This window comes from Sinocyclocheilus rhinocerous, unplaced genomic scaffold (genome assembly GCF_001515625.1).
Source record: "Sinocyclocheilus rhinocerous isolate Xijiao unplaced genomic scaffold, SAMN03320098_v1.1 scaffold677, whole genome shotgun sequence".
NCBI classification, from domain to species: Eukaryota; Metazoa; Chordata; class Actinopteri; order Cypriniformes; family Cyprinidae; genus Sinocyclocheilus; species Sinocyclocheilus rhinocerous.
In genome coordinates this window covers 702,042-720,370 of record NW_015633185.1, presented here as the reverse complement: position 1 = coordinate 720,370, position 18,329 = coordinate 702,042, and the positions used below count along the sequence as shown (strand labels likewise).

At 38.8% G+C, this 18,329-nt stretch overlaps 1 protein-coding gene across 2 annotated transcripts in view; it reads right to left on the bottom strand.

The window, feature by feature from the left end:
• The window catches only part of adka (adenosine kinase a), a 163,611-nt gene that overhangs the window by 6,387 nt on the left and 138,895 nt on the right, over nt 1–18,329 (bottom strand). For both annotated transcript variants that reach the window (XM_016556754.1, XM_016556755.1), the window contains exon 9: nt 10,127–10,241. In XM_016556754.1, the coding sequence (XP_016412240.1) occupies nt 10,127–10,241 (115 nt within the window). The remainder of the gene's footprint in view (nt 1–10,126; nt 10,242–18,329) is intronic.

The following is an 18,329-nucleotide window of genomic DNA, read 5'->3' as shown; positions in this document are numbered from 1 at the left end:
GTTGTAGTCCCTACCAGCCGTTTTTGTAGGCATTAAACTGCCAGAATTTTAAAAGACGACATCTCTGTTTGCATTGAACTTTCAGCTTCGTAACTTTGCAGATATTGTTTATGCTCAAACAGCAACATTAGACACTAACTAACGTTAAAAAAGTGAAATCGCAAACAACCACCCCTTTAATCTATTAGGTTATCAGGCTTGTGTTCTAAAGAGGCTAAAATATTTATAATAATGTTTGAATATTTGCATGAAAATGAATTTAATGACAATAATATTAATAATAATAGTTATTACATACAATAATGTTAATTAATAAAGCAATATTAAATAAATGAATAACAATACATATCAATATATAATAACTGTGCATTTATAATTATTATAATTACAAATAAAATTTAATTAAAAGTATATTAACATTCATTGATACTAAAATAAAGTATATTAACATTCAGAAAAGATCTGTCCCAACAAGATCTGTCAACAAAATCATTCATCGATGTCAACTGCAGAGTTGCCTTCTGCCATCTTTGATGTCAACATATCCCTTTCCTTTGTTACTCTGGTATCAGAGAATTCATCCCAGAAGCAAATATGACTTGTTGTGGTCATATATGTGCAAGTAACTCAAAATTACAATACTCCACTTGAAGGCTGCATGAAACTTTACATTTCCTTACACAAGAGGCAGAAAAAGTACTCGAGCCAGTCTTAGCCAGCCCAGACACTTTTTCACCAAAACAGCCCGTAATCTTCAGCAACATAGGGCTTTAAAGTATACACCTGCTAATTGTAGTCAGTAGGTGTCAAAGACCATCACTTTGTGTGGAGAACTTCAGAGGAAACCTTCAGACACAGACAGTAAACAACACAGAACGCCAGCAAAGGCTTTCAACTGATGTAACAATGAGCACTCAAGACATGTCTGCTGCGTGTGAGCGGTTTTTCCCTAAACGAGGCAGGCGATTGTGTCTTTGATAATTAATTACACAAAAAGCAGATCCTTTTAGAATCAGCTAATTAGCAGCAAAATGACTTTGCTTAATTAATGCAGGCAATGAAGCATGCTCGCCCGCCTTCCTATTGAAATGATTAACTAGAGGATCTTCCGTGTGAATTAAGTTAACAGAAACTCATGATCTATCTATTATAATTTATTTTACAATTAAAGATTACAATATTTCCACTGCCATCATAGCATGCTTTCTCCCTCATGACAAACTACGAAAGAAAGCAAGTGCATACGTTCATATGGAGCCTAAATCTGCAGACAAATGACTGAAGGGGGAAAAAAATGACCAGACGCAAATGAATATGTTCGAAATGAAACTGTATGTGGTTCCTTCCTTCCTGTACACAGGCTGACCTGATTCCACTTCCTTTTATGACTCAGAAACAGCGCAGCCTGAGAGTGAGAGAAAAAAAATAGCCATTAACTGTTCCTCCCTTTGATACCCATGACTGAACTGAAGAGGCTCTAGACAGTAATGGACATCAAACTGACGATTAAGGCTCGTATGAAGCAACGACACTCTTCTCTTCAGATTTGTGAGGGAGTAAGCAGAGAAAATGCACTTCAACATGGCGAGAATGTAGGTACTAGCACAGGCTAACCACTCTGCCCTTTGATGACAGGTCACGCACCAGAGGCATGCTGGGAAATGTCCAAACATCCCAGCCGCGGCGAGTCATCTGAAAAAAAAATTATGATGTGGTTCTTAGAAGTACATGGTACAACATTAGGTCATATCCAAGGGTCAGAGTCCACAATAAAAAAAAATATGCTACAATAAAAAAATATTTAAAACACAAGCGCACGCTGCCTATTAAGTCCATGTAAATTGCTGCATGGAACAAATGTCAATACAATAAAACCTTGGTGTTTAAAACAGATTTAAACTTGATTTAGGGTTCAGAGGGAGGGCCGTGAGCTCTAAGAGCTCGAGAAACATACACTGCCAGTCTTCCATCTTGGTAAACAAGGCTGAACTTGCATATGTGCTAATCCCCTTGCATTGATGTTTAATGGTGCATGTTGCTCTAGGTGGTTCCCATAACCTCACTTTGTCTGCTACAAGCTGCATCAATTGATATGATAATGGGTGGAGGACGTGTGAAATAAGAGGGGCTGCGCTGGAGGACGAGGCGTCCAACCACTTGGATGCCAAATGGTGTCCAGGAGCCTCTCTCAGCTCTCAATGGGGACAATGACAAGAGGTTCAAGGAATGGAGGCAAGAGGCAGATGCTTAGAAAAAAGAAAGATTCACACTACTAATTGGTCCAATAGGATGTTTTCATTACTGTCATCGTTAACCAACATGCACAGCAAAAATCATATAATAATTGAGTATTGTCTTCCAGTATTCCTAAACTCATAAGATTAATGCTTCTTTAGTAGTTTTGTGGAAGAAATATTTGGAAAAAGGAAACACAATTCCACATAAATACATTTAAAATAATTTTCGCAAAAGGTGTTTACAAAGACTTTAATGGCTTTTCACTGTCTTTTTAGAGGTTGCATAAATGCAATCCAGAAATGGGCCTTAACTATAAATTAAGCACAAAAAAGTGGTAATTTCATTCATTCATTCTGATAAAATACTACTGACACAATTCAATGTGTATCATAAAAATCACAAGTGGATCTCGAGCCTTGAGTACAGCATAAGCTGTATGTGTTTGATTCACAAAAAAGATTTGAATCATTAGTTTGGGAATCGGTGGTTGAACTATACTGATCAAGCTGTGTGGGTCTCATTCATTACAAAGAACTGACTCAAAAGAGTCATTCATTTGGGAATCACCCTACACTGGTTGTGCTGTATGTTTTTGATTCACTATGAACCAGTTCATTCGAATGGGAATCAAACCGTTACAATGTGTGTTTTTTACTCACTAAAAAGAACCAGCTCATTAGAATCACACTGTTTGGCACAGTAGATTTAGTAGCGTTGTTGCGCCCTTAACCGTAGTACAGGAAACACTTCCGCATGGGCGGAATATATATATATAAATATTTTATATATATTTATTAAATGAACAGCTAATAACCAGAACACTAACCCAATTCTTGAGTGTCAAATATAGGGCAAAACAGTATAAATGAAAGGACAAGTCTGCTAAACAAGGGAATTTAAATAATTTAAAGAGTAAAAATGAATCATTTCTGAATTAAGGTTTTACAAGAGGTTCTGGTCCAATGTGAAAGAGGACCATTTATGTAAGCACGCAAGAGCAAACTAGGGCAAATAAAGACAGAGAAATTAAATTCCTAAATCGCTACACTCTGCTCTCATTCCCCCCAAAACCATCCTTGATGGACATCTCCTTCCATTTCATCAACCCGGAGAGAACACATCACATCTTCATTCAAAACATATTATTGAACTTGGCTCTCAACATGCTGCTTTGGTTAGTCTGAGAGCATTCCAGGACCAATTTAATGTTAATGTATAACACAAAAGGGGCCATTGGCAGGGCTCTTTAATAGGCATGGCAATTAAAACTTTGCTGCCAAAACCTGTCTTTGTTGTTACTGGCTTGCGGTCGTCCCTGTAAACACAGTCTCTGGGCAGTTTACAGGGAGCTCCATCGCTTTTGTGGTTTTGCCATTCTTCACTTTACATGTTCATGCAGAAAGTGAAAATACTTTCCTCTGCGTGACTATCCAGGGAGCGGAAAAAAAGGGGCAACAAAGTTACACCTCCCGAGCTGTGAAGTTATATTAATAGCTCTTGTACAGCTGTTTCTGTTTGGTGCTGTGTTTGACACTTGTGTGCACAGATCAGAAGTGAGATGTTGCTTTCAGGGTTTTGTATCCCTTTGGCACGGGCCTCTCAGGAGGAAGAGGAAACCACAGCTCTGCCCGCAAAGGCACTCCAGGAACAAGCAGCACTGTAAACACGTATTGGACCGGCTCAAAATAAAACAGGCCGGCGAAGACAAAACATGCATGCGTGACTATTTATAGAGCCTGAGCGTCAGAAAAAAACATCATAACATTTACAGCACTGTGGAGTCATGCCAATTACGTGTAATAAATTCTCTTGTTATGCTATAATATGATTATGCTCGTAATGTGACAAGCCAAAACCATGAATGCCTCGGGTCATGCGATAATTACTCTTTTACTGTATCTTAGGCATTGTCATTTCAAACATATCACTGCGACTTTCAAAAAGTGATCGCATGGTGGATTATTATTCGGCTGTTCAGACAGCAACAGAAATGTTTTATGTCTCCAATAGATACCTCAGCTACTGAATGACAAGCTATTCACTACACAATGAGACATGACACAAAACCAATGAGCAGGAGAGAGATTCAAGGCCTTCAGACAGCTGCGGAACGGTGAGAGATTATTCCTCTCAAATCCACTTCTCGTCGGCTCCAGAGCCAAACAAAAGCTCCAAGGAGTAAACAAGGATGGCCCTCCTCTTGGCAAACAGACTGAGGAAACTGCCCTCACTTGCCTTCTTTTCTCTGATCCACCATCTCCACGCTAGGGCTGGTCAGAGAAACATGAGCGTGACAAACACATTTAGCCGCTAATAAAGGGCACCCACCATGCCGAGAGTGGCAGGAGATAACCAGCACAAATAATCAGAGGAGTCTGGGACGAAGAGAGCTTTAAGAGGCAGTTTTGCCCTTTTCAAAGCGAGACATTGATCAGATCCCCTCGCCTCTGAGCCATGCTAATTAGCTGAAGACGAGCGGTGATGATGTCACGATCGATTTGGCGGACGTGAGGAGGTCTTTATCCGTTGCCCTTCCCATCGCGAGTGAGATACTGAACGAATGTGATGCATATGCTCAAATTTCATGAGGTGAATTCAAAATCTGTGTTCAAAAATCAACAAAATCTATGATAGCTTGTTTCCGCCTCAGAATAAAAATAAAGGTAATTGTGAGTTTAAAAAAAAAAAAGTATAAAAAGTCACAATTGTGAGCTATAAAGTTGTACATATGAGATGTATAGTCACGATTATGAAAAATAGTTTAAAATTCAACCAAAATTGAGATACAATATAAATATAAAGTTAATATTGTAAAAACCAATAAATAGAGATAAAATGTCACATTTTGAGCTGTCAATTTTGAGATGTCAATTAAAATAAAATAAATAAGTTCGCAGTTGTGAGATATAGTCACAATTAAGATGAAATTGCAATTGTGAGAAAGTCAGCTTGTTTCCACCTCGGAGTAAAAATAAAGGTAATTGTGAGTTTAAAATAATAAGTCACATTAAAATATAAAAAGTCAATTTTGAGATCTAAAGTTACAATTATGAAAATTAAAGATGCAACTGTGAGATGCAAAGTTTCAACTGTGTGATGTATAGTCACTATTATGATAAATTTGTAATTGAGACATTAAGTTGAAACTGTGTGAGAAATTTGCAATTGTGAGATAAAATAATATAAAGTTATGAGAAAGAGAGATAATAAAATGATAAATCAGTTTCTCAACTGTGAGAAATAGCTTCAGTTATGAAAAAGTTGTGAGATAAAGTCACAACTGAGATATGAAATTGTGACTGAGAGAATTATTCTCACAATTAGCCTACTTTTTTTTTTATATAAAGTAGGCTAACAACCATCCTATGGTGCCTAAACAAGAAAGTTCAGTCCACTTTATGTCAGTAAAGGCATCACAGAGGCTGTTTACGTAATCAATCAATGCTACATCTTATAACTCTAAGCTCTTTTCTTTTGCTTTTTAAGCCTATCAAAACAAGCAGCTACTAACTGACTGCTTACAGTGTTTCTGTTTTAACTCCGCTGCGTTGAAGGTGCATTGCATTAATGAGACACAAACAAGGAAGGGCAAACATTACAGAATAATAGCCCTAACATAACACAAGAAAAATGTGAGGGAGAGCATGAACATACTCGCGCACACACACACGCACAGGAAGAGCGTGTGTGTTCCTGAGTGCATAATGACCTTTGCTAAGGGTTCACGGAGATGGAGGAAAACAGACTGAAACTAAAAGGCTCCTCTGGGGAGTTCATTAGGTGCAGGTAAATCTGACAGCACATTAGACACATTCCTCCTGAATAAGTTTCAAGACGAACAGCACCTCTCCAGGAGCAGGAATGAAAATGTTCCTCTTTAGTAGGATGACAAAACCAAAACGGATTTCATGGAGTGACTTTAGAATTATTCGCAACCGAAGTAAAGGCAATTTATTTCTCTCACTCTTAGAGTCACAATGAAACAGAAGTAGTGACAGATCTTTTCTGAATGAAACAGATTATTGATAAAGAAAAAGAGAAGTAGGGCAGAACTTGGTTCTATAAATTGGTAAATCATTGTAGAAGCCCTGCATTTGTCACCAGGGAGAAGTCTAATGTTTCACCGGAAGATGGAGGTTTTTTTGACATTTTGATGAAAATTTCGAGCTGAAAAAGTTTTTTTTTGTTTGTTTTAAGAAATCAAACATATGCATTGATGAACTATTCACTATCTATAACATGCATTTAGAAAATAGGGTGAATTTTCGTTTTATGCCAACTTTAATGTAGCCTTGATTTACAAGCGCCTGCAAAACATAATGCAAACTTTGAGAAGAACTTTGGAGAAGTCAGTCATACAAGTCAGTCATGCCGGTTTGGAATGACATGAGGGTTAGTAAACAAAGACATTTTTTATTTTTGGGTGGACTATCCCTTTAAATCACATAATGCGCTTGAGTTGGGACAACCACATCCAAGCCCAGTGTATTGCAGTCTAGATAAGATAAGGATATGGTCATGTCCAGATATCACTGAACAGTGGAGTTTACAAGTCAACTGGAAATAAACACAACTGCAGCAGCCTCTCTCTCTCTCTCTCTCGCTCTCTGCAGAAATGCAAAGACGCCCCTCCTGTTGTGGTGTTAGTTTCACTTCTTGTGATATTAAAAGGAACACAACAAAGGTTATCTCTCTAGAACCTCGGTTCCAGGAAGTTAGAGTAAAGTACATTACTTTACTTATGAGTTATGACTCTGCCTGAAACTGTAAGCCTGCCCTTGTTGGGCTACATTCCTACACATGAAGTTTGGGATTACACGGGACGTTCTATTTTGAAAAATGTTCATGAAGAGTGCGATTAAGTTAGCTTAATACGTGAACTCACGGAGGTGGGAAAGTACTAATAGAACATCACAGACTCTCTTCCTCCCTGTGACGCTGTCGTCCCTGCCCTGGGCGACCCTGCACACTCAGCCATCATTAGATCAAAGACCGTGGGCGCCGTGCTCTTAATATGAGCCTGTAATAGGTGCGCCAGCAGGGCCGCGCTCTGTTCAGCGATGTCATAAAGGTGCTTCATTAAGGGTTCCTCTTCTGGCAGCTTTCATTAAGGAAATTAATGTGGAGGGGCGAGGACAGCCTGCGTTTATGCCGCGAGAGAAAGCCAGCACGCACAAAAAGGAACTACACAATAACAAATCTGCATCTCTTTGGAGCGTCGCCCCCAGGGCCTATCACCCCAGCCTTCTTAATCACCATTAAAACAACTTCATTGTGACATTCAGAGCCTGCTGAATGATCACATCCCCACATAGAGAGCAAATTGCAAATGAAATGTAGAGATCAGACGGCATCAGAGCACAGCCTCTGGGAGGTTGAGCAAATCTTCAATTCTCTTTTATATTGATGTTTATTGGCGGAGGCAGTGGGGAGCAATAACGTACCTCTCCTTCTCCGTCGCCCCTGCTATTTGAACCCACTTATTCGGCGCTCGTGCGACGCCTGACATTTTTTACGGCCAACTACCTCGTACGTGGCGTCCTCGTTCACTTAGTGTTCATTCATATAGGTTTGCCGGGGGTTGTCGCCGACCCTGCGGCTCCTTATGAAAGGGCTGCGGGAGGTTAGCCGAGCCTGCCTTTTTCCTCAGCGCAGTGTAAAATGCCTCCAGGAGAGTATTTTCTCTAAAGCCGACGCTTTGGCTGAAAGTTAGCTCGGAACAAGTGGGAGTGAGGCGGTTCTGTAGCAAAAGGGAAGGATTGTCTTGTAGCGCTTTCCTCTGATGAGGCTTTACAGGAGTAGCAATTGCCTGAGCAGCCTTATCAGCCCAGGGGGACTAATGCTATTAGCGTTTGTGTGATAAACGCAGCGCAGTGGAACCAATACAGCCAGCTTTGCCGCGTTACTCTGGTAACATGTTGAGTAAATTGTATAATACAGAGATCTGCGACAGCTCTGTTTAACAACACTTCAATTCTGTAGTGCAGACTTGTGAATAGGATTAGACCTATAAGCTAACAGGGGTGAGGGACGTCACTTGTCAAGCAACAAGTTGTCTTAGAGTGAGGCCTATAAAATCAGAGAACAACCTTAACATGGCATTTTATTGTACAGATCAGTGGTCGGCAACCTTAGGCACGCATGTCACCATTGGCAAACAAGTGAAAATCGTGACAATGTTATATGATTATAATATATATATATATATATATATATATATACAACTATTTAAGAATGTTCAGTAAAAATATGCTTTGACAAGAAAAAAAAACATGGTTTAAATCTAATTAAACCAACAATTAAATACTGTCAGAGGAAATAAAGTGTTTTATGGACAAAAAAAAAAAAGATTTATACAATCGCATTAAATAAAGTCGAATTTAACAGCAAGATGACATACACTACCATTGAAAATATTTTTCTTTAAAGAAATTAATACTTTTATTCAGCTAGGATGGTTTAATTTATGAAGTGTCAGTAAAGATATTTATAATGTTATGAAATGTTTTATGTTGTTCTATTTCAAATAAATGCTGTTCTTTTGAACTTTCTATTCAAAGAATCCTGAAATAAAAACACCATAATTCCACAAAAAATATAAAGCACTCTGTTTTCAACTGAACTATTTGCAAAATTGATAAGAAATAAATGTTTTTGAGCACCAAACTCAGTATATTAGAATGATTTCTAAAGGATCATGTGACATTAAAAAGTGGAGTAATGGCTGCTGAAAAAAAAATCAGTTTTGCCATCACAGGAATAAATCACATTTGAAAAGATATTAAAGTAGAAAACAGTTATTTTAAATTGTAATAATATTTCAAAATAATACTTTTTTGTATTTTTTTTTATCAAATAAATGCAGCCCTGGTAAGCATAAGAGACTTCTATCAAAACTATAAAAAAAATGACCAACCCCAAACTTTTGAACCCAAGTGTAAATGAACAAAAATGTGACTTTATATCAGAATTTTTGTTTTAGCCATTTTTAGCTGAGAGGGAGGAAAAATTGGACCCAGACTGAATTCAAACTTTTGTTTCTTGTATGAGCACCAAGGCTGAAATAGCTGGCTCATATATGCCACCCGCTAGGCAAACCTCTTCAAGGATTTTGCGTCTAGGCAGACACTAAAGGTCATGTACCATGTTTACCTCATTGTTTTTCCAGGATCTCCAGAGTGTAGCAAGGGCAGCCGCTCATTGTGTCCCCGAGAGATTTAAATAATGTCCAACCTCGACGGAATTCATGTAAGAACACTGTGAAATTCAATGAATCAAAATACAAAAGGCAATAAAAGCCGAATTATCCTGAACAAATGGAATTTAGCTGAGGCTGGGCACTGGCGGACTGTAAAGCGAGGAATGCCGTTCTGGCAGGTGCAAAAGGAGAAGAAATGAAGAGCAGGAGAAGAAGAGCATAAACAGCTCAGCCTGTCTCCTTTACATTCCTGCCACCTTCCCGCTTTCTACTTCAAACCCCGCTGGTTTAATCAGCTACAACTGTTATGCTTTCCCCACTATTCGGTTAAACTTATCCACTCCACAGAAAGATCCCCCACTACTCAGTTACCATAGCAATGTGACTGCAACAGCCCTTTGGATTCAAATTCTGCATCTGAGAGATAGGAGGTCATTGCCAAGGGCGAATTCATTTCACACTGAGCAACATCGAAAGCCGCCAGAGAAAACGGCATTCTATTCTTAAGATGACCTTGTTTGAGGCTATTCACTAATATTTACAGAGGAAATCTATCAACATCATTCCAACTGTAAATAACTAAAAGTGTTTCTGGGGGTTGTGTTATTTCTTTTTAACACAAGACGGTCCTGATCTAAAAGCGTGATTATGAAAACCTAATTCTGAATAGATGAAAACTGACCCACGCACCTTTGGTCATTACAGTTCCTTCTTTGCCTTGGGTGAAGACAACAATCCTCTGCCTTTTCTTGTTCTCTTTGGGCAAGCTTTGGGCCTTCTTCGCAATCTCCTCAATGTCTTCAGTCTGCACGAGAGAAAAAATAAAACACATACTTGAGGGTAAGAAGCAAATATTAAGTTATTCTAGATCAGATTAGATTTACTTTAATACTGTACCTTGTAAAGCCTGAGTCACTGAGTCTACTGAGCATGTTTAGTGACTGCAATTGCCAACTACATCTCACTCAGAACGGCTGTTGTGTTGAAATGCTAAATGTCATGTGTAATCACATCACTCATGACTCACGTATTCATTCCAATGAAATGTTTAAATGCTAACAAGATACTAAAATGACACATATATCGCTCAGTGGTTTTAAAGCAATCCACTGATGTTTTCAATCTTCTGGCTTTTGAATGGCTACATTTGCAATACACCGACTTTCTTTCAAGAAAAAAGTTGGGACAAAAGTTGGACAGTTGTTTGAAATAATCGGAGAGAATCAATGCTTGAATAAACAAGTTGAAATGTCACTCTTATTGTCAACAAAAACAGAAGAAATGGAAAAACTGATGCTCTGAAAATAAGTTCTGTTAGAGGGAACGAGAGCTACAGAGGTGATACCAACGTCAGATCTCTTTAGCATTCAAATGCTTCTTTAGGACTAAATGAGGCAGGCAGTTATTCAGAAATTCACAATTCAGTAAAACAGATGTTTTGGAGAGGATGCAACTAGATTTAACACATACAATTGTGCATATTTGTGTAGACAAAGACAACAGTAATATGTAACACTATCTCTGTATATTAAAAAATATATTTCTGTGGCTTTCAGGTTTACTAGTTAAAACAGTCAGACAGACTGACTGACATAAAACACTTGGTTGCAAACTATATGTGTTTGATTCACTAAAAAGCATCATTCAAAGAAACCAAACATTCAGAGTCATTCATTTGGGAACTGGCAGAGCTGTGTGGGTTTGATTCATTACAAAGAATAAGACTCATAATCGGACTACACTAGTCACACAATATGTTTTTAGTTAATTTAGAACCGCCTCATAAGAGTCATTCGTTGGGAATCTGACAACACTGGTCATGCTATATGTTTTTGATTCACTAAGAACCAGATTATAAGAGTCATTCCATAGGAAATCAGACAACACTGGTCACGCTGCATGTTTCTGATTCACTAAGAACCAGCTCATTCATTTGGGAAACAGACTACACTGGTCGCGCTGTAGACTCTTCAAGAGTCTTAAATAGTAGTGCAGGAAATTCTGTCGTATTTTCGTACGGAATGTACAGAATGCCAATGCAAGAATCAAGACATTCAAATGTCATTTGGCTATCTTATCTAACACTTTCATAATACTGTGGTGGAACAAGCCAGTACTACTACTACTACTACTACAATACTCCAAGCATGTTTATGAGGATAAACAGAATTGTTTCTTGAATTTGACTCTAATGACTTCTAATGAGTCCAGTAATGGAGATGCCACTAACAGAAATTTTTTTTGTCTATAAAAGCACTAAATAAAAATAGTAAAATATACCTTTAGCTGTATGTTGTACATGTTAAAACCTTCGTCTCCTGATCTGACCTTTCATGTATTGCACAGCTTACTTGTTTTTCCAGTACAGTCTGCTGTTTAAGTGGACTCCAAGCAACCTGTAGAACTACACCACCTCCACGCTCTCTCCCCAAAGCCTCGCAAACTTCTGCCTGCCGGTAAAATAGTCTATGATTTAGCAGATTGTGGAGGCGTTCACCGGTATCGCGCTGAGCTTGTTACCAAGTCGGAGAGGCATGTTGAGGGCACTGAAGAAGTCAAAGTACAAGATCCTGATTAGGGTGCCAGCTTTGACCAGGTGGGAGTGGGCTCTGTAAAGCATGCAGATCAGAGCACTGTCCACACCTACAGTAGGTCCAAAAGTATTTGGACACTTTTGGAAACCAAAATTTCTGAATTTCATTGCATTAAATAACAAATTATGAATTCAAATGGCATCTGCAAATAAATAATGATATAACTTCTCTCAGAACTATCTTACTTTCTGAGAGCAACTCAGAAAATAAGTTCAAGCAACTAATCCTAAAGTGATTTTTCATGGGTGACGTCAGTTCACATAGATGTCCTAGAAGAGCAACTACAGTTTTAGCTATGTTATTTTTTTCTAATATATAATTTAATTAATATACAAAATAAATATTAGTATAGAACTAACAGATAAGCATGTATGTGAGTGCTTGAAGTTTATGGAATTGAGTGAGATTATTTGCATTTCCTAGTCCTCGCACCTCCCAGCTGGCACTGGACAGAAGGAGCTGGGCTGGGGCAGTGGGAGTGTGTGGAATGGGTGGTGCCGGTGCTTGTGGATTGGTCTAAGGGGTTGAGTGCTGGTGGTTTGATACCATCCCCCAACCCCTAGTCACACAAAGCCCCAGTAAGAGGGTCTGAGGCAGTGCCAAAGCTTTGAGTCTGTCACATGTCCACTCGTCCCCCTGCCAAAAGCAGGCTAGAGAGAGGCTGCTTGGCCATGGCAGCTACCAGCCCTTGACAGTTTTGTTAATGGCGAGGTAGTGTGGTGTCCCAGGCAGGCCCAGCTGCCTCATCACCTCTGCCTCCCTCCACACTCGAATAAAAGGGTCCGCTTTCCTGCAGTCTGGCCAATCAGCAGAGCACCAAACGGTTTCAATCAGCTTACTGCAGCATTTGCTGTTCAAGATATTGACTTCGGTGCGAGTTTACACTGCCAGACAGTTGTTTTCGTTTGCATTTGTATTGCAAGTGAAATTGGCTCAGTGATTCATGTTTTTCAATGACAGAACACTAAAGGTGCAGGCAAAAAAGATCCATTTTCCATTGTCAATAGTGTAGCAATTTAAGATGCACAGCTCACACATAAGAGACTTATAAACCAAATCAGCTTTCTGTTGGTCAACACTGCAATTTTTTGTGAACAACTGAACCCAAAGTGAAATCTGCGTGGGTTATTCCCAGTCGATTGGATTCCTATTGAAATTACTGTATTTCGGGTCAGAGCCGATAGCCTCATGGGCAGCACTCCGACATGTAGCGCAACTGTGCTTCAGGCGACGCTAGGTCGAATCCCGGCACATGGTCATTTCCTGAACCCACCGCCATCTCTTTCTACCATCCACTTCTTGTCCTTTCCTCAACTATACTATCGGAAAAAATGCAAAAATGCAAAAAACAAATCTTGAAAAATAAAAAAATAAAATGGCTGGAATTCGCCCACAGGAAATTCACCAAACAACGATAAATGTGGCCGCAACATAAGACCAAATTTAAAGCGCAACATCCAGTTAAAATTTACTAATGACCAACATTTTAATTGAAATACAATAAAAAGTTTTTCCCCCCCAACAAGTATAAATCCACTTCATAAATATGGATGATATCATTAATATAGTGCGCTTTGGGGAAGGTTAACAAAGTGTTCCGATTGGAACCGACACCAGAATGCAAAACTAACTAGATAATTAGTTAGTTTCTTCTCTGGAAAACTCAACCACAGACAGTACAGGCCCAAGGCTAGACCCAGAAAGCAGGCGAGTACGAATGTGGTGGCTTGTTTTAAGCAGAGCCCAGGGCTCTATAAAAACCTTACTGTTTTACAGTATCAGCTGACTGTGCACTGTAAATCTGTCAGGGGCTGCGGGTCTATAGGTATCCTGTGACGAGAAGTGGCTGCCTACAATCCCACCATTATCCCTTCATTATAACCATCAAACACATGATAGCCATGTGAGAGTGTAGCTACACATGCTCATGAACACTTGAGCGTGGGGGTGTGTGTGTGTGTGTGTGTGTGTGTGTGTGTTACTGTACAGGCACCTATGGAGTCATATATTCATATGGTGCTCCATTCATCTGCGCAGATTAAATGTCTGATGTGCTCGAATACCATTTACTCATTCATAATTTACTCTCTATTCTTGGCCTCGAACAATGCAAATCAGAAATGCAAACTCTTCGTGTCAAACCAGCTTTTTTTTATTCCTTGAAGAGTGAGGATGTGTTTCATTTCAGACATAGGGGAGTCTGCACGCATAGAAACTTGCAAGGCTCTTGTAAAAGCCGAGAAGTCTGTTATATGTATTCAGGATACAGCGATTGCCCATTGAAAAACAGATGTTTAGCTGGAATCCGAGGACCCTGAGCTCTGAATAAAAGCCCCCAGCAGCCAGTGCCTACTCGTTTCCTTTCTACATATATATCTTGGCACTGCAACATCTGCGATCACAGTTTGTCTTTAACCCTGCTTGGCATTTCAATTATGATTACAGTGTATGCCTGTGACTTATTAGAATGCAAGGCTTCATTAACAGAAGTAGAACACCTCTGCAGCTTCATTAGATTAATCATTCACTTCTAAAGAGTCGTTTAATTTTTAGTAGCATGATTTTAGAGGGAGGCAGGGGCGAGCTGGATGCAGAAGAGTTGGGAGAGAGAGAGTGAGTGAGGATTTGGGAGGTGTGGGGTATAAATTAGCCTTCCCGCCTTACTCTGAGGCACTTATCTCTGCATAGCTATCTGCTGGTGTGAATACATATATGCCTGAGGGACCGAGAGGGACCGAACGCCAGTTCACTTTGATCTGAATATCAACTGTCAGAACTATTCTCATAATTAACCCATCAAGACACATCACAACTGGATCCTTCAGTCCAGACAGAGAAAGGCAAGAGCCCTTCTGGGAATAAAGAGGCTTTCTGTGCACATCTCTCCTGCAGACAGGTGCTGCGGTTGGGGGGCAGAGGGCTGCGGAGTCTGTTAGGAGCAGCTGCCGTGGGATGCACACTCCCATGTTGCCGTTTCCCCCACTGGCGCTAACTTGCTCCAGCTAAATTGCGTAGGGGGCTTTTAATCACTTCCCCAAACACAGCCTTTAATCACCACTAAAAGGTTGATCGTTTCCAAGGAGGAGAGAAGGGAGAGGCATTGTGGGAGTCTACAGAGGTGCTAATGGAGAGGTTAATACTGTGATACTGGATTCCAGGGCTTGTTGAAGGCAATTTGTCACTGAAACTGAATGTAAAAAGTTAGACGAGTCAAGTCTTTGGTTTAGAAGTGTTGGTCGGCTTCGTCGACACTGTGTTTTTTTTATTGTGTTAAAGGGATAGTTCACCCAAAAATGAAAATTCTTGTCATCATTTACTCACCTGTCATATTAAAACTGACCAAAATGAGCCTTAAAAGCATACACCTGTTGCTTGAGACAGATATATGTGTTAAACTTAAACTATTTATAATATATATATATATATATAATTACAATCTTTGTAATAAGATGAAAGTATGAACAACAACTAAACACAATTATCAAAAACCGACCAAATAAATTCCCAGAGGTCCATCAAAAAGTTACATGACTCAGAGAGAGGCTAAAAATGTTGTTTCTGATCTCTAGCTAACATGAAGTGGTTTGCATTTTGAAGTGCTTTGAAGTAATTCATTAACTAAAAAGTGCCACAGTAGCTACAACTCTGTACTAAATACTGAGCATTTTTCAGTTTTTCTTTTTTAATAAATCTGCAAAGATGTCAACAATTCTGTGTTTTTCTGTCAATATGGGGTGCTGTGTGTACATTAATGAGGAAAAAAAATTAACTTAAATGATTTTAGCAAATGGCTGCAATATAACAAAGAGTGAAAAATTTAAGGGGGTCTGAATACTTTCCGTACCCACTGTATATATATAAATATAATATTCCAATATATATTTTCTGTTGTATTCTACAGAGGAAAGTCAGTCAGTCTGATTTGGAATGACATGAGGGTGAGTGAATTATGACAGACTTTTTGAGTGAACTAACCCTTCAATGTAAAAGACCAGACTACACAGTCCCCTGTTAAGGTCTCAGACACACATTAGCATATTCATGCCATTGACTACTTGCTACTCAATAACTGTGTTTGATCAGAGGGGTGTGTAATGAAGGTTTTAAGTGTAAAAAAACATAATAAGCACAAGCTTAATTAAGCTTAACCATAATATCTCTCCATTCACTGGTAACCATCAGTTCATGAAACCCATAATGTAGCTGTCAGTGATTATCATAAGAGATGTTCTCCTTTAATAATAATGAAAGCAGGCGGAAAAAAACCCTGCCTTATTAGGGTGTCCAATTCTGTGTCCATATTAAAGCTAATAAAACAGCTCCTTCATTGTAATCTGTAGGAGGAACAGCAGCCAATAGAACATCAATTACCCTGCGGCGGATTCAACATCTAAGGGTATTTAAGTAAAACAGATGAGGATCGGATCACACTGCGAGCCAGATCTAATGCCGGCTCAATACAGAGAGAAAATAACACACTCTTATCTACCTTCTTGAGATGTAAATTGATTTATTAACAAGGCATCTCTTCGAAGCAAGAGAAATGGATTGATGCTAAGCAGACGTGTTTGATTTTCACTTTCATAAAGCGTGTAGATTTTCACGAGATGTAGAGCTGTATTGTAAAAACACGCTTCTTTCACACTTCTGAATGTTGCCACATTGTTTAAGACGTGAGAAAAATATTATCTTTACAAAGGTACAGCATGTCTAGCAGCGTCTGCTAGGGAGTTCTTTGGATAATCACAGAGCTAATTGGAAGTTTGTATTGAAGAACAGGCTTCCTGAGAAGACTACAAGATTTAGAGTGCCTACAACCACAATAATGCATATCATTATCTGGGGTTTCCACCCATGTATTTTATGCAAATTCTGTGATATTGCATAAAAATGCTGGGAGGATATATTAATGTAATGAAACTTAATACAATAAAAAAAAAATTTTTTCTAGATTTTCAGAAAAATTTACTTTTTTCAGAATGACAATTTGATCAAATATATTTAATAAATGTTATATTATATATTTAAAAAAGTGGCAAGATGCAAACTACAAACGAAAACAAATTTTCTTGAAATTTTATAAATTCAAAATGCACCTTAAAGTATAAACCTGGTGGACCATTTTTTGTGTGTTATAAATTAAGTATTATATTTTAAATATTAAATATTCTAAATATATATTTAATACAATTTTATAAAAGACATGCAAGTAAACATCAATAAAAACATTTTATTGAATTTAATGGATAAATTCCTAGATGTCCATTAAAAAAGTCAGAAGGAATTAAGTAATATAAAAGGACCACAGCTGCTACAATTTTAATTTTCGTATTTTGCTCTCCTAAACACTGGAAACGTTGATTTATTTTCAAACTGTTTTCACAATATTATGATTTTTTAAATAAATTAAATTCCAAACTTGGATGGAAACAGCTTTTGTGCCTTTATTGCTTTATTACCCAATAAAATAAAACCTCAGTTTTCGTATGAGTGGGGTAGAAAGATATTGCCGATAAATGAGGGGAAGCACGTCTGTGATGTTACGAACCACATAAACTGAGAATCAGTCAGCAGACATGCAGATGTGGAAAGTCAGCTGATGTGCGGAGGCGTGTATGAATAAGATCGAAAAACGCCACCACCGAAAGACAAATGATGACATGCTTCTCAGCACATTTGGGGCCTGAAACTAGAAAATTTTCTCGATTTCTCTCTGTCCGGTCACTAAATGCTTACATTTCAGCTGCCATACTCTGTTGAGATGTTTATTTCTGAAGCAAAATCAGGGGAAAGACTCATATGTCAAAGATTCCCTTTTCTCTGAGCCCTAAATCAACATGACGTGTGTGAAATCAGTGAAGAGGTACTCAAAGTGTGTGACAGTGCTTGCCATTTATATATTTACTCTGTGCGATGCAAGCTCTCGCCCCCTCCTCTATCTCCCTGGCTCACGAACTGCTCCTCCTCTCTCTCCCTCGCCCCTGCATGCTCTCTATCTCTCCCTCCCTCTCCTCTCTCTCTCTCTCTGACTTACTCTGCTGCCAGAATCTGCTTTGCATTCCAGTCACGTCGATCGCACCTTGAGTGATCCTGGAAGACAATTATTCATACTGAGACGAAACACATTCAGGCGGATAGCACTGCATTTGAAAAAAGATAAGCCACTTCAATTATTTAAGTGTGCTGTTCCTAAACTCACATTTACTTTGCTTATGAATTCACATTTACCCCCCCATGTACACTTGTGAATATGAGACAAGAAACACTACTATTACATTTGCATTTCCCTGCTATTCAGA